At 49.0% G+C, this 19148-nt stretch overlaps 4 protein-coding genes across 4 annotated transcripts; 2 read left to right on the top strand and 2 right to left on the bottom strand.

Annotated features, from left to right (window-relative positions):
- Nucleotides 1–2655: 2655 nt before the first annotated feature.
- Nucleotides 2656–4161, bottom strand: TREMEDRAFT_65968 (uncharacterized protein; the record flags this gene model as incomplete). The annotated part of the gene is made up of 5 exons (XM_007008016.1): nucleotides 2656–3164; nucleotides 3240–3375; nucleotides 3420–3538; nucleotides 3559–4084; nucleotides 4147–4161. The coding sequence occupies 5 exons, from the start codon at nucleotides 4159–4161 to the stop codon at nucleotides 2656–2658; spliced, it is 1305 nt and encodes a 434-aa protein (XP_007008078.1).
- Nucleotides 4162–10663: 6502 nt separating this feature from the next.
- Nucleotides 10664–11450, top strand: TREMEDRAFT_57870 (uncharacterized protein). The gene is made up of 2 exons (XM_007007973.1): nucleotides 10664–10856; nucleotides 10932–11450. The coding sequence occupies exons 1-2, from the start codon at nucleotides 10764–10766 to the stop codon at nucleotides 11211–11213; spliced, it is 375 nt and encodes a 124-aa protein (XP_007008035.1). The 5' UTR covers nucleotides 10664–10763; the 3' UTR covers nucleotides 11214–11450.
- A 5310-nt stretch (nucleotides 11451–16760) lies between these two features.
- TREMEDRAFT_72489 (uncharacterized protein) lies at nucleotides 16761–17772 on the top strand. Its single transcript, XM_007008039.1, has 3 exons — nucleotides 16761–17050; nucleotides 17241–17591; nucleotides 17635–17772. The coding sequence occupies exons 1-3, from the start codon at nucleotides 16920–16922 to the stop codon at nucleotides 17723–17725; spliced, it is 573 nt and encodes a 190-aa protein (XP_007008101.1). The 5' UTR covers nucleotides 16761–16919; the 3' UTR covers nucleotides 17726–17772.
- Nucleotides 17755–18369, bottom strand: TREMEDRAFT_57869 (uncharacterized protein). The gene is made up of 2 exons (XM_007007972.1): nucleotides 18026–18369; nucleotides 17755–17981 (listed from the first exon to the last, which is right to left on the bottom strand). Exons 1-2 carry the CDS (start codon nucleotides 18304–18306, stop codon nucleotides 17924–17926), a joined length of 339 nt encoding a protein of 112 aa, XP_007008034.1. The 5' UTR covers nucleotides 18307–18369; the 3' UTR covers nucleotides 17755–17923.
- Between the last annotated feature and the right edge of the window lie 779 nt (nucleotides 18370–19148).

Raw genomic sequence — 19148 nt, 5'->3', positions numbered from 1 at the left:
ATGCACCAGCCACCTTTCAGAACTTTCTACAAGACATGTTTCACGATCTACTTGACGAAGGGGTAGTAGTTTATATCGACGACATCACGGTATACTCCGACACGATCGAAAACCATCAGATCATTGTCCAAAAGGTGTTAGATCGACTACTTGAAAACGATTTGGTCGTCAGTCCGAGGAAATGCGAATGGAGTTCAAATGAAGTGAAGTTCCTGGGGTACGTAATAGGACACGAGCGGATCGAAATGGATCAAGAAAAGGTGAAAGCTATTCTAGAATGGGGAGAACCCATGACAGTCCGGGATATTCAAGTGTTCTTGGGTTTTGCGAATTTCTATCGGAGGTTTATCAAGGGGTTTTCGCATATTGTGGGACCTCTCACACGATTGACTAGGAAGGATCAAGCTTGGAACTGGACACAAGAATGCCAAAAGGCTTTTGACGATCTAAAGAAAACATTCACCACAGCACCAGTACTTCGACATTTTGATAGAACCCGACCGACTTGGATTGAAACCGATGGATCCGATTGCGCGATAGGTGCGATAGCGTCTCAGAGATTTCCTCACCCATCAATAAAAGGAACCACCGAACTTCACCCAGTAGCGTACTGGTCTCGAGCAATGACGCCCTGTGAGCTAAACTACACGGTGGGAGAGAAAGAATTATTAGCCATCGTGGATTGCTTGGTCGCCTGGAGACCCTACTTGGCTAACAGTAGTGATGTTATAAAGGTCATTACCGATCACAAGAACCTAGAATACTTCCAAAGCAAACGACAACTAAATCGAAGGCAGATGAGATGGTTGGAAATATTGGGAGACTTCAACATAGAGATCACTTATCGACCAGGGAGCAAAAATGGGGGAGCAGATGCTCTAACGAGACGAGGAGATTATCATCCGGGAAGAGGGAGTAGCAAGGACCCGAATCTTAACAAAGGCAACTGGCTACAATTGCTACCGACACACGAACAAATTGGATCGAATTCAATGGACTCAGAACACAAAGGACCAAGACACATAGTAAGAGGAGCAATCCGGGAAGACTCATTATTCGGACTCATCAAGAACGGACTGAAAGACTCAGAAGACATAGCAAACATACGACAACTAGGACTACAGATGACACAGACACATAGCACACAGAGCACACAGAGCACCCAGAACACACAGGACACACAGAAGACACAGGCTAGCAGCGAGACACCAATAGTATCATGGACACAGAGCGGATTACTCTTATACAAAAACAGAGTAGTCATACCAGAGGGACAGGCAAGATTAGAAGTAATGAAAGCAAGACACGATTCGATGCTAGTGGGTCATCCAGGAAGAGACAAAACTATCACCATGGTCAAAGAGGACTATTACTGGCCACATTTGGACGAGTATATTGCAAAATACGTAAAAGGATGCGAGATCTGTAACCGACACAAGACTCATCGACACCAGCCGTATGGACATCTGGTCTCTTTACCAGTACCCACACTGCCCTGGACAGATATCTCTATGGATATGGTGGGACCCCTACCAAAATCGACCGAGTTCGACGCGATACTGGTGATAGTCGATCGACTAACCAAGATGGCTAGATTCATTCCATGTACAACTGGACTAACAGCGAACAAAGTGGCCGACATCTACATCAAGGAGATCTTTTCAAAACATGGAGTACCTCGAACAATTGTGTCAGATAGGGGAACTCAGTTTACGGCGGAAATTTGGAAGGAAATATGTCAGTTCTTGGGAATAAAGAACTTATACTCGACTGCGTATCACCCTCAAACAGATGGACAAACTGAGCGAGTAAATCAACAGATGGAAATCCTGCTCGGAATGTATGTAAACTACAACATGGACAATTGGGATCAACTTCTACCAATTGCTGAGTTCGCTTATAACTGTTCGCCACATAGTAGCCACGGTCTGTGTCCCTTTGAAGCCTGTTACGGCTATGTGCCACACTACGACATCCATTCGCACGATATTCGATCAAAGTCAAACAAGTTGGAGAGGAAATGGAGGGATATGGGAGAGTTACATGCGGCTGTTCAAGAACAGGTCAGGATGGCTAATGAGATTAGTGCCGAATACTACAACAGGAGACACAAGAGTGTACCAGAAGAATTCAGAGAGGGAGAACAGGTACTACTGAGTACGAAGTATCTTACGACGGAAAGACCCAGTCGAAAATTAGAAGCAAAATACGTTGGCCCCTTCAAGATCATAAGGAGAGTGGGGAAAAATGCTTTCGAATTAGATCTACCTCCATCAATGAGAGTGCACAATGTCTTCAATGTCACGTTGTTGGAACCATATCCTAGAGACATGATACCAGGTCGACAGATACAACCCCCACCACCTGTAGTAATAAACGGCCAGGAGGAATTCCATGTGGAAGCAATTGTGGACAGTAGAATTCGACGAGGAAAGGAGGAATTCAAGGTAAAATGGTTAGGATACACAGGGAATGCGGCCTATGACTGGGAACCACGAGAAAATGTAGAAGAGTTGGCCGTTTTTGGTGAATTTCTGGAAAAGAGGAAAAAAGATCCCAGAAGAAAGTGAGAATTCGATCAAAATCAACGGAATTTATTGGGAAATAAATACATACACAGGAAATATGGCTACGTATAGAGAGATATAAAATACACTAGAAGTTGGAGGTGGTAGAATTGGCTCGGGGACGACGGACCGAGGCGGGAATACGAATGACATTGCGGGGGAGAGGAGTATGGGGAGAAGAGGAGGGACCGGCGACTGGTTGAGAAGAAGTCAATCCGGTTGGATCAGCAGCAGAGGTGAGATGATCCAAGGTTTCAGAAGGAGAGGGAGGGGTGTAGTTGGAAGGAATGAGATGAAGAGATTTGTAGAGGCCCAGATGTACTGGGGGAAGAGGAAGAAGGAGAGAGGAAAAGAGGTGGATGTAAGCGGAGAGTTGGGTGAGAGAAGAGGATTGATCCTGGGAGGAAAGGGATCGATATCGGGCCGAGACAGCACAGAGTTCGTGCTCCAGGACGAAGGTAACCTTGGAAGTAACAGTCTGGGCTCCGACAGTAATACCCTTTACATCAACATCGACCAAGTTCGAAGGAAGAAGATAGATACCTCGCGAAATTTGGACTCGGGATTGTTGGTTTTCACCGAACACTTTGAAGTTCCCTTCGCGGAGCACTCTCCACAAACACCACCAACTAAGTTGCATCAATATCGAACAGGAAGAGTAGGAAGACTCACGAGGACCGATACAACCTACACGAAAATCTTCTCCACCATCGAGACGACGCTGGCAATCGGAGCAAAGCTCACCCTCGAGACGGACAACAGCGCCATTCTTGTTACGAAGTCGCCAACCTTGGGCCAAGCGATCCAGCTAACAGTTAGAATTCGGTGGAATACGAAGGAGAAAAAGCTCACGGCGTTACCAAACCACTTGACAGTGGGCTTGATGGCCCCAGTCTCGCGAAAGCGATCGAGGGCTTCATCCTTCAGAGCGTGACGAACAGAGGAGAAAGAAAGGCGGGCCCAGAGGGTAGCTGACGAGTCAGAAACGCACAGAATTCTGTAGAAATCTCACCAATTTCCGAGTCTTTTCGAGCATCCAGAGCCTTAGCAAGTTCATCATTGACCGGAACCTTGCGAGGGGCGTGAAAAATGGTTTCGAGTTCATGGGGAACCTCGACAAGCCCCTCGGAATCAGAAGGTGGCACAGGGGACTTATTACCAGGAGAATTTTGATTTTCAACGATGGTACCGTGTTCGGACTCGACAGATTTCGCAGGAGATGGGTTCTCACCAGTGGTAGATGGCCCTGCCCCCGCTTCGAAGTCGATATATTGCTCGATGACCTCGTCATCGAGAAGAGACGATTGTTGGTCGCGAGAAGGGCCGGATTGATATCGATCCTTAATGGTGTCGAGAGCCCTTCGAGAAGCGTCAACCAATGGAGTTTGAGAGGGAACTGGCGCTTGGGAAGTAATTCTCATTCTTTTCGTTTGACGCATGAGAAGTTCGGGATCGACGTCGGGGAGAATGGCCACAGTAGAGGCCCGAGTTTGACGAGAAGAGATAGACGAGGACAACTAATCTCGTCAGCCAGTGATAAACAGGAGGAAGTGCATCGAATTCGAAGAGAATTGCTTACAGTACGCTTAGACATGCTCACAGACAGGTCAGAGTTGGAAGGATGCTCTAAGATATGAGTAAGATATGGATGGATAATGATAGATAAGTGAAAAGAATGACAAACAAGAGGTAAAGAGAGAATGAGGAGGAAAGAAGAGAAAAAAGACGGGGAGGTAACTTGGTCAGTAATTGCTCGATCACATTGGAGGTCCGTGCGGGTGACGCGTTTTCATGGCAACCATCACACTAGCGTGGGTATGATGTCAGGGCGCACCAAAGGTGTCTAAGAACAATCCATGTGCATCACCTGGTTACAGGGTTCAGGATCCTCGGCGAGGATCCTTGAGACAGGGGGGGAAACTTGTTACGGGGTAACAACGAATCGAGGGAACTCTATCGAGTTCGACGGATTAGGACAGAGGAAAGCGGGAGTTGGAGGCAGTGCTGCAGTAGGTAGGGACGGGTTTTCCCCTTTCGAGATTTTCCCCACTGGGTTTGCTCAAAGCGGTTTTTCACCTGTCCGAGTATGTACATGGACGCTTGCAGTAGGACTGAGAAGAGGAGACGGATACCTGTAGACAGTATATAGTACAATCAGCAAGGTACCAACTTTGCTGATTCTTCAATATCATTCTTTGGCTACATCGATTGCAGAGGAGACACGATCCATTAGCACCAGAGCCCCTAGACTTCCACGAGACCTCCATCGAGTTCGACCCAACCTGCGACCTAGTCGTCGTGTTTCCAGTACCGTTACACTATCTCACAATCAATGTGGCACTTGTGTAAAATATGATTAAGTGGTAATGTCACGGTACCCCTATATCTCCAGCTACATAGCCATAATATCAATAGGCCTAAACAATCAACAGATTCAAGACAGGCGGAGTGGCACTGTTTGTTTAACGTGAATGACATTGCTTAGTATGTTGTCCATAGACTTCTGATGTGGCCGGACCACCTTGAGGCTTCTGGCAGATATGTACCACGGTACATACAACGTGTTACCGTAGACGACTTCTGATTCTTGGACAAATGACTCATTCTGCGTAGCAATGTATTGATAAGCAGATGAATCAGCAGGATAGGTTGTAGAATGATAAATAGGTGATTAAAATCATGAAATGCTCTTCCTCTTGTATTGAATTTCTACATTGGAGACGTTTTTGATACTCATTGATCAGGTCCTACATACAATCCTACACTTTGCTGAGGGCTGTCTGTTACTCCTAAGCTATGTATGCTTGACAAGAGTTTGCAATGCCATTGAAAAATGTCACGAACCATGTCGTAACATCCCTGACAACCACCATCACCGACCCTCCTTTCACCATCACCAACCTGAACCACTATGACCAACTACGACGAAGTTTCGAGAACCCAGGGATTATTAGTCACGACAACCCCGTCAATCGGAGAACTACGGCGAAGGTAGGAGAAGGGAACCGAGGGAGAGCAGAATAGGGGAAGTTAGGCAAAGTTAGTTGAAGTGAGCGGGGAGGGTATCGGGGATATGGCGAGGTACGGCGAAGTTGAGCAAAGAGGACTGAGCGTGGGTTGTGTAGGAGTTGAAGGATGTTCTATGAGAAGAGAGGGGAAGTATAGATAGTTTACTGATCGCTGAACTTCTTCAGCGATCCTTGATTGTTGTCAGTAGCGAGTGATATATTCAGTAGCTACATCTTCGAGTTAAAGAGAGCTACCACCCAGCAGTTTTACGAACTACGGCTAAATTAGCCGCAGTTCCCCGACGACCACCTTATCGTTTTTCCATCACTCAGCGACCCACTACGGCGAAGTTAGCCGTAGTTCCCCGCCAAGTATCCTGTCTCAGTGAGACATCGACACCCCAGCACGACGTAGTTAGCCGAGGTTTGTCGACCGTCGGTCAGTTGAGAAGAAGAAACGACGTTTTTGACAAAAGAGGTGTAACATGTAACATGCATATAGTGACAGCAGTATGGCAGATGGATTGAGATTTGAGGTGGAGGTGATGGGTGGGAAATCAATTTCATCCGTGGACTTCTCGTCGACCGTACCACTCTCCCTTCTCACCAACCAACATTCCGACCGGTTCTTGTAAGTCAATGACCTGATGATCCGGCCGGCTGCTGACGATTGAATTAAGACTGTCAGAGTGATGCTGCCCCACGATGCATGCTTCATGCTGCTTCTTCGTCGGTTCCCCACGTTGATGTCCGCATCTTTGCAACGTGCCATCGACATCACTTCAGGGCGAACTTTGCATGTCGCATGTGTCGTCCAAATTACATGTGAGCTCATGGTGTGGTGAATCTAACGAGAAATCTAGTCAACAACTCACGATCTTGGCACCCGAAAAAGTCATGGGAAGCCGTTGCAGCTGCTTGACGACACCATTGTCTGAGACTCATCCCTTGCAGCAGATCCTAGCCTACCCAGAACTCGAAATTCCTCCTTTCCCTTCCGACGACTTTCTTGAACGTGACTGGGACTATGTGGAGACCTCAAGCTCTCTACTTTCGGCCTCCCCAAGCTTCCCTCGTCTTTTTGTCCATTCCAACAAAGCCATCGATGATATTCTCCCCAAAGCCCTGTGGACCCTTTCTGCCAGGGTCAAGGCTCATCCCATGACGTACCGAAGGTTCTCTTATGACCTTATCTCTGCAACCCGCAAAGTCGCCTCTCGAAGCTCAAGGATGAATGACCCCCGCTACTGCCACATACCGGAATACCACTCACACGTATACTTTGACGGAAGCAACTGGGTTGTCTGGCAAGATATCACCCCTGTACGACAGAATGAGAGGGGCATCGCTCCACTTCGACGCACATGGAAGATGGAGCGCGAAAGTTTTGGGGAAGTCTCATTCTTCCGGGGGGTTCTATGGGACCGGATAGGACGAACATCTAGGAAAGCTCTGGCCGTATTGGAAGAGGAAGATATCTGTTCAGCACCGGAGACTGTGTTTGAAGCGACTGTAGCCTCAATACTCACCGGAAAAGTAGTTATCGATGACAGTGGTCGAGCTACTATAACCGATACCAAAGTCCGGAACGAGCTTGGGGTTTACATGGTAGACCGAGTCCAGCGACTTCTGACCCATGTGAGTTTCTCATCTCCCGAAATAATCACACAACATTCCGACTCCCAGCCCAATCATGCCACTGTATTGACTGCTGTAACATGTAACGCCGCTGATTTCAGGGATGGAGCCAAATGTTTCATTACCAAGTACGACTGTGTATCATCACCACTCACCAGTGCACTATCGTCCTGTATCTAGATAAAGGTCGAATAGAAGTCAGCGACCTTTTGCGTCGTGGACAAGGGACATTAAACCGGCCTTGTCGATCTCTGTACCCTTTGATCATTGCTGTGAAAGCTTCCGGCGAAAAAACGCTCAAGCTTCCTCCCGAGTACCTGATGAGACCCATGGTCAGAGATCCGCTCTTCCTCGTCAATGATCTGTGGAAGTGTCAGCCACAACCTAGTCAGCCAGGAAGTGTTGAGCACCACTGGTGGAAGCGGCCATATCGACCTTATGAGGGAGACAAGAAGCCGGACTATGACCTCTCCTTCACATATACTCCTCTCTCCAAGCCTCACCTCTCACACCCAACTGTGTCAACTCGATTCACGCAGCTAGGCGAACAAGCGAGCTTGGACGAAGTGCGTGTTTTGAACTTCTCACATCAAGATGTGCTGACGATAAAGCTAGGTGCTCCATCTCTACACCTGACTCCATCCCCCCAATACGACTTCAAGCGGATTAAGGAATACGATGTTTCGCACTCGCTCCTTGAGGTTCGCAAATGGCCTGATCTCCTCCATGGACCCGTCGATCTCCGTCGCCTCCAAGTCAAGGGTCTCCCTGAGCTCATTGAGGGCCCTACCGTGACACCAACGGTGCTGAAGCAGCCGCCGGTTGTCGATCGAGACGTTAAGAGACCGGATCTGATCTTTCGCCCACAATCATTATTACTGGATGACTCGATCGCTTTCGGCGCTCTATGGGACGTCTTTCGAGTCACGATCCCAATCAACTCTGGACTGTCGCGACCGCCTTTTCCTCTCGTGGGCAAAATCCTCGCGATTGACTGCTTCAAAACGACGATCACTCTTCCCATATCGACCGCATACAATCCATTCCGTCGGGCTCAGATCTCACAATCCCAAGCCCGAGAACATATTCGGAAGGATTTCGAAACTCTGTCTCGACTCTCAGAGATACTACCACCAGTTATTCCACAGATTATGGGCCTATGGGGTGGGATTCAGCGGGGCAAGGAAGCGTGGGTGGTTATCATGGAAGATGGGGGAGAGCGTGTAGATGAAAACTACCCACCTGATCGTCTAGAAGAGTGGGATGTTGCGGATAAGTCAGTAATCTTTTTAATCTCCTCCCATCACTGGACATGATCAGCGATTGTTCATCTGTAAGCTTATCCACTCTGGGCGTGTTTGGATTATGTGTTCTACAGACTAATGTGCAGGAATGCTATCATCGCCCTATATGCTCGCCTGCATGATAACGGTATACTCCATGGTGATGTGCAGAAGCGTCACTGGCGCCGTCGGCGTGAGGACAAATCCGATCCTTCCGCTATACGACTCATCGATTTTGACAGAGCCATCTTCAAATCGACTGTTTCCGAAGAGAAGTGGGTAAAGTACAAGAGAAGAGAGCTCGGTGCACTTAAACGAATCTTCTCGAAATACAATTATGTCTCTACATACCCACCTCTTCCCCCCTCTGTCGACTTAGAAGCCGATGATGTCACTGGCACGACTGATGCTATCTACCCTCTCGGGTATGTTCAAGGCAAGGAACCTATGCAGTGAGTTCAATGTACGGAGTCGCTAGTATGCTGACCCTGTCAGCCTTGACTATCGATGGTCCGGATACAGCAGTCACCCGTCGAGATTTCGTGATTCAGACTCTCTCTCGTTTGTTACACCAACCCCTCTGGTATGAGCACCTCTGCATCCCCGGCCATGATGGTTTCTCACATTTCACACTGGATCGCTTTATGATATTCCTCGCCCAGAGGCATCCCCTTGCCGACAATTGCCTCAACTGTCTCTCCAACCCTTGGATTGGCGGCGACTTCCGTACGTGTCTCTATGCAATCGAGAGCGTCACATTCTGCAATCGATATGCGATCAACCTTCTATCCCCGCAATCAGGCGTACTCTACTCTAGCTATGCGACCACTGGTCACTGGCCTCGAAAGAAGGGCTTCTCTTATCGACCTTCGCAACCATCAAATAGCGGATCAAACGGGTACACGACGTCGACATGCGGCCTGGGGTTCGAAGCATCGCTACTTTCCTACTCCCTTCTTGAGCCCCACATCCATAGACGTCTTTACCCGTTGCCCAACCGGTAGGTGGTCTTGTTGTTGTACAAGTACGGTAGCTGATCATCTCTTTGACAGGTCAACATCGATACTATCTGCGCTCTCACGAACATGGGTGGCCGAAGTATCTGCTGGGTGCACCCAATTGATGAAGTCGCATTAGCCCACCATTGAGTCAATCCTCACATTCCCCGAGATGATTCCTCACTATGCGTTTCCAACCGTATCCGACAAGAATGTTGGTGGGGACTGGGCCTGTATACTCGTGCGTCATCCTCCTTGCCTTGCTTCTGAGAAGACCCATCTCCTTCAACTTACTTCTGAGAGGGACGAAAACTGACAGGCAGACATGAGGCTGCTCGCTATGAATTCCATATCACTTCTACGGTGTTCTTCTTCCAATCCACATCCCATACCGCCTCGCCACCATCCCTTTTCGACAGCGTCCAAGCCCTACCACACTCCAAAATGCCCAAGAATTTCCTCTCCAAGACAGTTGCTCGACTCAGTCGTGCCGTTTCCCCCACTGCTCCAACACCACAGATGACCAATCTAGCCGCTTCCACTCCTTACTCTCCAACAACTCCTGAGCCCGTTGCAGGGGCCGAGCCCGTGGTCGGCCACGACGACTCTCCTATCGTACCCTTACCTCGGCATCCACCGAAGAATGCCCCGCGCCTACGCCGAGTTCCTATCTCCCAATCTAGCTTCATGGAACTGGCGCTCTTGCGCGATGTCCAACTTCTAGTCGAAGAGGATTATCGCGATGATAAACCCGCTCCTGTCGATAAAGTCCTGTCCAAAAGTCTCTTCACCCTCGTTCCAAATTTCCCGCTGTTTTCAGGTGTTCGTCCCGAGTTCATAAGTATGTTTCTAGAGCCATTACTCACTGATTGGACGACCGAGATAGACAGGACGAACAACGGCCCGGCTGAAGTAGAAAAATGTCGTCGTGTGTTGGACTGGAACATTGCCGAATCGACCAAGACAGTGAAAGGGTACGAGGACCTTGTAGATTTCGCCATCGCCACTTACTTGCCCTGCGTGAATGAACTTTTCTCGAAGTTTCCCAATGTACACGGTTTCACACCCAACTGGCAGCAGACAAGCACCACACAGATCAAGATATATACCCAAACATATTCACTCAAGCCGATTCTCGGTCTCTTTTTCATCCAAGTCCGTAGGCCGGCGAACCTAGCGTACGCCATCTTGGATTTTCAGACAAAACGACAAATTCCTAACAAGGTCTGTGATGCCATCGTGGAAGTATTTGAGAAGGGACGACTGCATATGAAGGAGTCGGGAAATACCGATCTAGATGACAGGGTCAAAAAGGACTACGGACCAGGTGTCATGGACAGCATGAAAGAAGCTTTGAAGCGAGTGAGTGTTCCTCTTAACAACATTGGATTCGTACAGAAGTGGTTCTTCAATATGCGTACTCGTACTGAAAAGTAGATCTGGTGCTATATGCGAGCGAACAAGTGCCGTTTAGGGATTTTGTCTACACAAGAGAATACCCTGGTCTTCTACTCCATCGACGGTAGACTCCGACTGCTCACAAGACTCAAGTATGGTCAGCCACATCCCCTCTACTCGTGCAGAACCCTCTTGACCTTGCTCGTCTCTGTCTCGCTCTTAAACCTCCGCGACTTCGTCCTCCCAGACCCAACGCCCGAACCAGATATATTCGGCGAATTCGGGATGCGTCCATTGAACAGGGGATATGAAGACTATTAAGAATAATTCTCACATATGTCTCTTGAGTAGGAGTAAAGAAAGAGTGGGGATGCCCAACGGCGGGTGAAGCAAGAGATACGCGATCTTACTACATTGGACTTGGGAAGTACGAGAGCCGGGTAAGTAGATATGTTTTGACTAGGGCCGAAGATCGAAGAACAGGGAGAAAAGGCGTCAGCTGTGTTTACCCTACCCCAACCAAGACTATGTCAGTTTGTGATGCATGTTTATCGCTGTATTCTTCGTTGGTATCACTACCACCTGTCATACTCGTAGTCGTCCACACGAGTAGGAACACACTGTCTTCTCACATCAAACGCTGGCCTCGGATCAATGCGGGTCCTATCAACTATGACCTACTGCATGCTTGTTGCATGCATCATTCCCACGTTTCTTGACGCCCCTTCCAATTACCAAAATGGTAAGCGACGTCGATGCTGCATGCTGCATGCTGCTAGCCTGCTATTCAGTCAGGTGATGTGATCAACTACTGTCTCTTGAGTCTCCCTCCATACAACAAATTCCTACTTCAACAGGTATGGGGAACCTCTGCAGCTGCACCAAACCGTCAAAACCACCTCGGTCCTCCTCATCGAAGGAGCGAATCCTGACATTCCCAGAATTCGAGTACCCACCAGGCCGATTCGAACCATTATATGAGCGTACATGGGACTACGTTGAGACTTCTCCCACTTTGCGGGCAGATTTCCCTGCGTTTCCCCGCCAGTTCATCCACTCCAACAAGGTGATAGATACCATTCTCATCAATACCTTTCGGAAATTGTGCCATGACATCGATGCCGACCCTGAAAAAACGCAACACTTCTCTGTGCATCTCGCATCCGCAGTGCGAGCTGCAGAATTGGAGAAGGTTTTCTATGCTCACCCGGCACGAAAACTTCATATACCAACCTATCATGCGGATTATTACTTTCATTGGACCAGCTGGGCAACCTGGCAACCCTCCGACCGTCGTAACCCAGGAGACACTACTGATGTTACCGACTACTCGCTTCAACCACGTCGCGAATGGAAAGCCAAGACAGATTCCTTCGGAGACGCAGCATTCTTCCGAGGATTACTCTGGGAGAAAGACGCCAAAGTCAAGTACAAAGAGCATGTGGTGGCCATCTTAGAAGAGGAGGAAGACTCCAAGACGCCGGCATCAGTGTTTCAGGCAGTCATCGATGCGGCTCGAGGTACTGCAGTGGTCATCAATGACGATGGTCGAGCAGCTATAAGTGATCAGAAAGTGAGAACCCGGCTTGGTGTGGACATGGTGGACCAGGTTGAAAGATTTATGACCAATGTAAGTAATAGTAGTAATCTGTATCCACCCTTCCAAGTCGACACTGCTGAAGGACAGGGATGGTGTCAAATGCTACACCACCAGGTCAGACTGTGTATCATCACATCTCACGAATGTTCAATCGTCCTCTATATCAATAACGGTGGTCGTATCGAGGTGAGCAAGCTCATGCGTAGGGGCGAAGGTAGTTCCAAACGACCATGCTATTCCCTGTATATCTTGCTCATCACCGTCGCTGCGATGGACAGAGAGGCGCTCCGTCTACCCGCCGAATACATCGTCAGAAGTCCGACCGAAGAGTCTGATCCCCGTCATGGAGATGTGTGGTCCTGTCGAAAACCCGCCTCATCGAGTGAAAAGCTGGACGAACCATGGTGGAGAGAGCCTTATCAAATTTACGAAGGAGACAAGGATCCTGTGTTCGATCTGTCCTTCGACTACACCGGTCCATCAGATCCTTATCAAGTCATGAGGGTCACCACTAGTGAAGACTCCTCACTACAGGACATGGCAACGTTAGATCAGGTGAGTATCAGAGAGAACAACTTCCGCAGGGTAGGTTGCTTATGAGATAGATTGGCCCTCCATCACTCCATCTAACCCCTTCGTCGGAATACGACTTTCAGCGTGTCAAAAGCTACGACGTCTCCCATTCTCTCATCAAAGTTCGCAAATGGCCTAATCTTCTCCATGGACCTATCGATATCCAGCGTCTTCAGGGCCAGGGATTACCTACCCTTACTCATCCTCCCGACTCGAAACTCCTCAGCTTAGATCATCGAGATACAAAATCATCACGACTTGATGCCAATAATCCTGTCAAATCTTCCGAATACATCTTCCGTCCTCAGTCTTTGATCCTGGGTGAAGTGATCTCCAATGGAGCATTGTGGGATGTTTTTCGTGTTACCGTCCCTGCTCATTTACCCCAACCACCCTTCCCTCTCATCGGGAAAGTTCTTACCATTGACTGTTTCGAAGTGACCGTTACACCTTCCACAAAATGGGACCCGACTGCCAGAGCGGAAATCTCACAATCCGAGGCTCGTGAACACATCAGAACCGAATATCAGGTCTTGACCAAACTCGCCAATATAACTCCACCTGTCATACCGAAGATCATTGGTTTATGGGGTGGTATACAGCGTGGTAAGGAAGTATGGGTGATGGTGATGGAAGACGTCGGGAATCAGTTGAACGAAGGAGTTGGTAGTGATGATTCCCACTATGATTCACGTGAAACGAATCGAGAGGAGAACAGGTGAGTACGATTACATTATAACACTCCTTGTACACCATTCCCAGTTATACGAATTTTGTCAACCTGGCAAATTCCAAGACCTCAGATTCACGGATATAATCACCCCTTTCCTTCCCAGCATCTCGCCGACACTCCCGACCCCCCGTCCAGGTCATGTGCGGTTTCGAACCGCTTTGTAACTTAGTTTTCATCTCGTCGGAGATTTCGATACAGAAAGACGGACGAATAACTCACCCCCAGAACTGCAATCCTGAACCTATACGATCGTCTACACGAAAACGGGATTCTTCACGGAGACGTTCAGGTCCGTCATTGGCGTCGGCGGGCCGATGATCGAAACGACCCATTTGCCATTAGATTGATTGATTTCGACAGAGCGATTCTCCGTTCTTCCGTCCCCGAGGAGACATGGGAAAAGTACAAGAAAAGAGAAAAGACCAGTCTGAAGGGAGCGTTATCAGATTACGATTACGTCTTCCGTTTCCCACCCTTACCATCTTCCACCGCAAGTTCGGTCGTGGATGACGATAAAGCGATGAGTGAAGCACCGTATCCACCTGGATACGTGCGTGGTAGAGAACTTTATCAATATCTGTGAGTTCACATACTCTGGTGCCGGTATAGAATTGATGGAGTAGGTACGACTTTCCGCCCTTCGACCCACTAGGCTATGCGAGCTTCAGGCCAAAGTGGCTGCAACGCCAACGAGAATTGTGACCTCTATCCCTTTCATTTCGAATTTGGTGACATGCATGTTGTGACAATCGGTTTGGCATCCTGGTGATCGAAGCTACCGAAGCACACACTGTCAGAACCTATGTGCACGAGTAAAGTGACCGCATGGCCGAAATATCGGGGTACCCAGTGAATGTGGCACTGCCACCGGCCTTTTGCCACGTGCCGCATTCCACCGCCACATCATCCGGTGTGAGCTTAAAACACGACGTTGTGGCTCGAGTAACGATGCGAGTACGATACTTTCTCTGCGCGCTCAGCACATAATCTCCAACGTATCAAATACGCCCATCATTTACATCCGTTCTCCTGAGGATGCGACTAGTATCTCGAACAGATTGTCCACTCTTACCTCGTCGGCCCGAGACGGGAAGTACAAATGGTATGGGGACCGCATTGCACATGGCGTGCGCTCTACTCACGTTGAAAACCGCACGTCAACAACGTGGAATGATAGATGACGCGTCGAGTAATGTATGGTCTATATGTGAGTAATCTACTCCTGTTCAAGTGATCATCTGCCCTCCGGACAAGTCATGGGTGGTCATTTCAGTTGCTTGAACCCTCCCAAACCCCTCACTTCGAACGCTTTGAACCAAATCTTGTCTCTCCCTGATGTCGAGGTTCCTCCCTCTTCCAAGTCTCTTCCTAGCCGTACATGGGACGACGTGGAGACGTCTGGTACTCTTATAGAGACTTTTTCTGCTTTCCCTCGTACCTTCTCTCACTCCAACGAATTCGTAGACGTCATCTTGGCAAACCAACTGCGACACATATGCGCTCAATTCGACGCCGACCCAAAGATGATGGAGTATTTCGTACACGGACAAAAGAAGTTGCTGAGAAAGAGAGAGTCTTACTGCCAGAGATCGTATCATGTTAACGACGATCCAATGTTCTATTATCTCTGGGAGGTGATGTTTCCCCCTTGGGACTATGATTGGCTCCCTTCGCAAAGGGAAGACGATGCCGAGTGGAGGGTTGAGCGAGAATGGTGCTTGTCCCGATATACAGTCCGGCTTGCTAAATTCTGTCGAGCTCTTATGGTTGATCGATTCAGCTTGGGGGACATCAGGAAGACAGAATGTCTCGCCGTTTTGGAAGATACATCTGACATCAAATCACCTCTCATCATCATGGAAGCTTTAGTGCAGGCCGTCCGCACCGGCATCGTAGTCATCGACGACAACGGTCGAGCAGCCATTACCGATGGAAAGACGCGGGACCGACTCGGAATTGAGATCGTCGACGAAATTCAGCGTCTCCTGACTCATGTAAGTTCCCTCTATAATCCCTTCTTCACGTCTCGTACGTATGCAAAGTTGTCACCTGAGACGAACAGCGGCAAGGTCGTTGATGAACAGGGATGGTGCCAGTTGCTACACTACGAAGTGCGGGTCTGTATTCTCACGAACCGCGAGTGCACACTCGTTCTGTACATCGATAACGATTGTGTCGAGGTGAGCGATGTGTTACCTCGCTTCCAGGTGATAGCGACGCAGCCATGCCGGTCACTCTATCCTCTTATCGTAGCATTGTTGGGATCGAGCAAGGATCGCCTATCCCTGCCGGATCGATATAAGCTCAAATCTCCGGAACCGATTCATCATGTAGGATTGTGGCGTTGCCGTTCCACACCTCGGTTTGGTCGAGCACATGAGCAACACTGGTGGAAGGGACCTTGTCATTTTTACGAAGGAAATAGCGAACTGAATCATGATTTGTTGTTTGATTTTGCCTCTCCATCGAACTCCCTGGATACCTCGGCACCTATCAGTAGCCACGATTTACGTCTAGGTGGACAAGCACTATTGGATAAGGTAAGCCGTGTTCAATGATATCGTGCCACACGCTGATAGTACAGCTTGGTCCTCCTTCGCTGTATATCATTCCCTCTGCCGAGTACACTTTCATGCGTGTACGGGCGTATGACGTGTCTCACTCCCTTTATAAAGCTCGCAAATGGCCCGACCTACTACATGGACCCATCAACGCTTATCGTCTTGACAAGGAGGGCTTACCCCAACTTATCCCCAAACCTGACCAAGAGACAACGGGTTTTTCTCGACCTACCCCACGTACGTTCACATCGGTCGACATTCACTCGAATGGGCATATTTTCCGTCCACAGACCTTGATCCTCGGCGAAGTTATTGCATATGGAGCTTTGTGGGATGTGTTTCGAGTGACCATTCCCCCCCAACTGCCTCAACCTCCTTTTCCTCTCCTTGGTAAAGTTATTGCAACAGAGTGCTTTGAAGAGAGTGCCAGCTCTCGATTCAACTCGAGCCTCTTTGCTCGAGCTGATGTCTCTTCGGAAGGGGCTCGCCGACATATATGGAACGAATTGCAAACTCTCTCTCGATTGTCCAAGATTGACCCACCTGTGATACCCCGTATCATGGGCCTATGGGGTGGTCTTCAAAGAGGTAAAGAAGTGTGGGTGCTTGTCATGGAGGATGCTGGGGAAGAGCTGGACCTATTCAATTCAGAAGACGCTTCTGTTCAATCTTACGTAGCAGAAGCTGACAGGTGAGTGTGCTCGTATCACCATCGACATTCTCTGATTCAAACGACGACCTGACAATCCCATGAGACGAAGTCATAACAACAACCTGAATTGTGTATCCCTGCGCAACTATGTTGGCCATAGACACCCCGAGTCCTTGTACGACTAAGCTTATGCCGTACATACCGATAAGATTCGATGACTAATGATCAGAGCCGCTATCGTCAGCATGTACGATCGTCTCCACGAGAATGGAGTTCTGCACGGGGATGTTCAGCCACGACATTGGCGTCGCCGCCTAGTAGACAAATCCGATCCCACCGCTATCAGATTCATCGATTTTGATAGAGCCATTCTTCGATCGTTTGTCTCTGAAGCGATGTGGGAAAAGTGTAAGCGAAGGGAACGAATAACCATCCAGAGTAAGATCACGGGTGATCATAATTTGACATATGATTTCCCCTCCCTTCCCTCATCCGCTACAAATTCGGATGTGAATGACGATACCGGCACGGTTGAAGCCAGATACCCATTGGGATATGTCAATGGGCGGGAACCATATCAGTGAGTTTCAAAGCCAACGCTAGGTGAAGACTGACTTGTGCAGCTCCTATGGTCTGCAGAACTTTGAACCACTTGGATACGGGAGTTTTCAATCCCCATGGCTTGCTCTGACTCAGATTTCCCATTTCGCATGATTCTGGTCTTCTTCCCCACGATAGCCGCATGCAACATCTATATTCATATCTGTTCTACACCCTCTGGCACTAAAACCAAAATCCCGCAAGCCAATGACACGTCAATGGCAGACAAGTAGGTAAGGGATGATGGGTCTTCCAATAGTAGATACGCACCGCAGTGTCCGTTGGCTGGCTAATGGAGTGAGCACAGTCCACCTAGTTTCGTTCATGATAGCTGCCATAACCAAGCGGGTCAAAGACGGGGATATCGTCACTGTCTCAGTAAGCCTTTGATGAGATCTTGTCATGGCAACTCACAGCACCGGCACCTGGCCCCTCACGTATCCGAGTGGGTACACAGCCTCTGTCATGCACCTAGAGTCGTCCACGTCTGAAACCCCAGACAAGGGAAGAGGTGGGAAACGACGTCGATAATCGTAACTGGAAAGTATACCCTTGAGAGTCGTCTGTTCCCTCTTCTTGTACTTATTCCATGTTTCGTCAGACACTGAAGAACGGAGGATCGCCCTGTCAAAATCAATGAGCCTGATTGCGGACGAGTCAGAATAGTCTTCGAAGCGACGGCGCCAATGACGCATTTGAACATCGCCGTGGAGGATACCCTGTTCGTGCAAGCGAGCATACAGATTCAAGATCGCTTCTCTGGTGGTCAGTCGGGAGAACATGATATACCAGATTGAACAGCTTGGTTCGGAGTGTAAGACGACACAGGAATAACGGAGCGGAGTATCGAATGAGAGCGCAGGGGGAGAAGGAATGGTGGGAAGCATGAATAAGCACCGAGCCCTGCAGCCACTATGCAAGCATGTGTCATCCCTGAAAAAGGAGCCGAATGCTGAGGGATGGTGCCAGAGAAACAGAGCTCACTTATCCGACTCTTCTTTTATTGCGTCCGAGGAATGCGTTTCTCCCTCTCGTTTGTTGAATCGCTCTCCGGCGTCCTCCATGACTATCAACCAGACCTCCTGGCCTCGTTGGATACCACCCCACAACCCTAGTATCTTTGGAGTCACCGGTTGCTCCATCTCCGACAGTCGAGACAAGATCTGACATTCCTTACGAATATTTTCACGGGCCTGCACTTGGGAAACTCGAGCTCGAGCGAACGGGTTGAATGAATCTGATGGGGGACTGGCGACCTCGTTGAAGCAGGAGATAGTGATGACCTTGCCGACTAGAGGGAAGGGCGGCTGAGGTAAGTGCGTGGGAACTCTGATCCGGAAAACGTCCCAAAAGGCACCCATCCCAATGGTTTCAGCCAGCATGAGCGCCTGAGGGCGAAACACATGGGATGTGGAGAGGCGGTCGGGTGATGTATTGACAGGGTTCTCCTTGAACGTAGTTGATGCTTCGACGGGGAAATTGATGAGCTCGGGGAGCCCGGGTCCATCTATGCGACCGATGTCGATAGGACCATGTA

This window comes from Tremella mesenterica (assembly GCF_000271645.1).
Source record: "Tremella mesenterica DSM 1558 unplaced genomic scaffold TREMEscaffold_17, whole genome shotgun sequence".
Lineage (NCBI taxonomy): Eukaryota > Fungi > Basidiomycota > Tremellomycetes > Tremellales > Tremellaceae > Tremella > Tremella mesenterica.
This window is presented reverse-complemented; position numbering and strand designations above follow the sequence as displayed.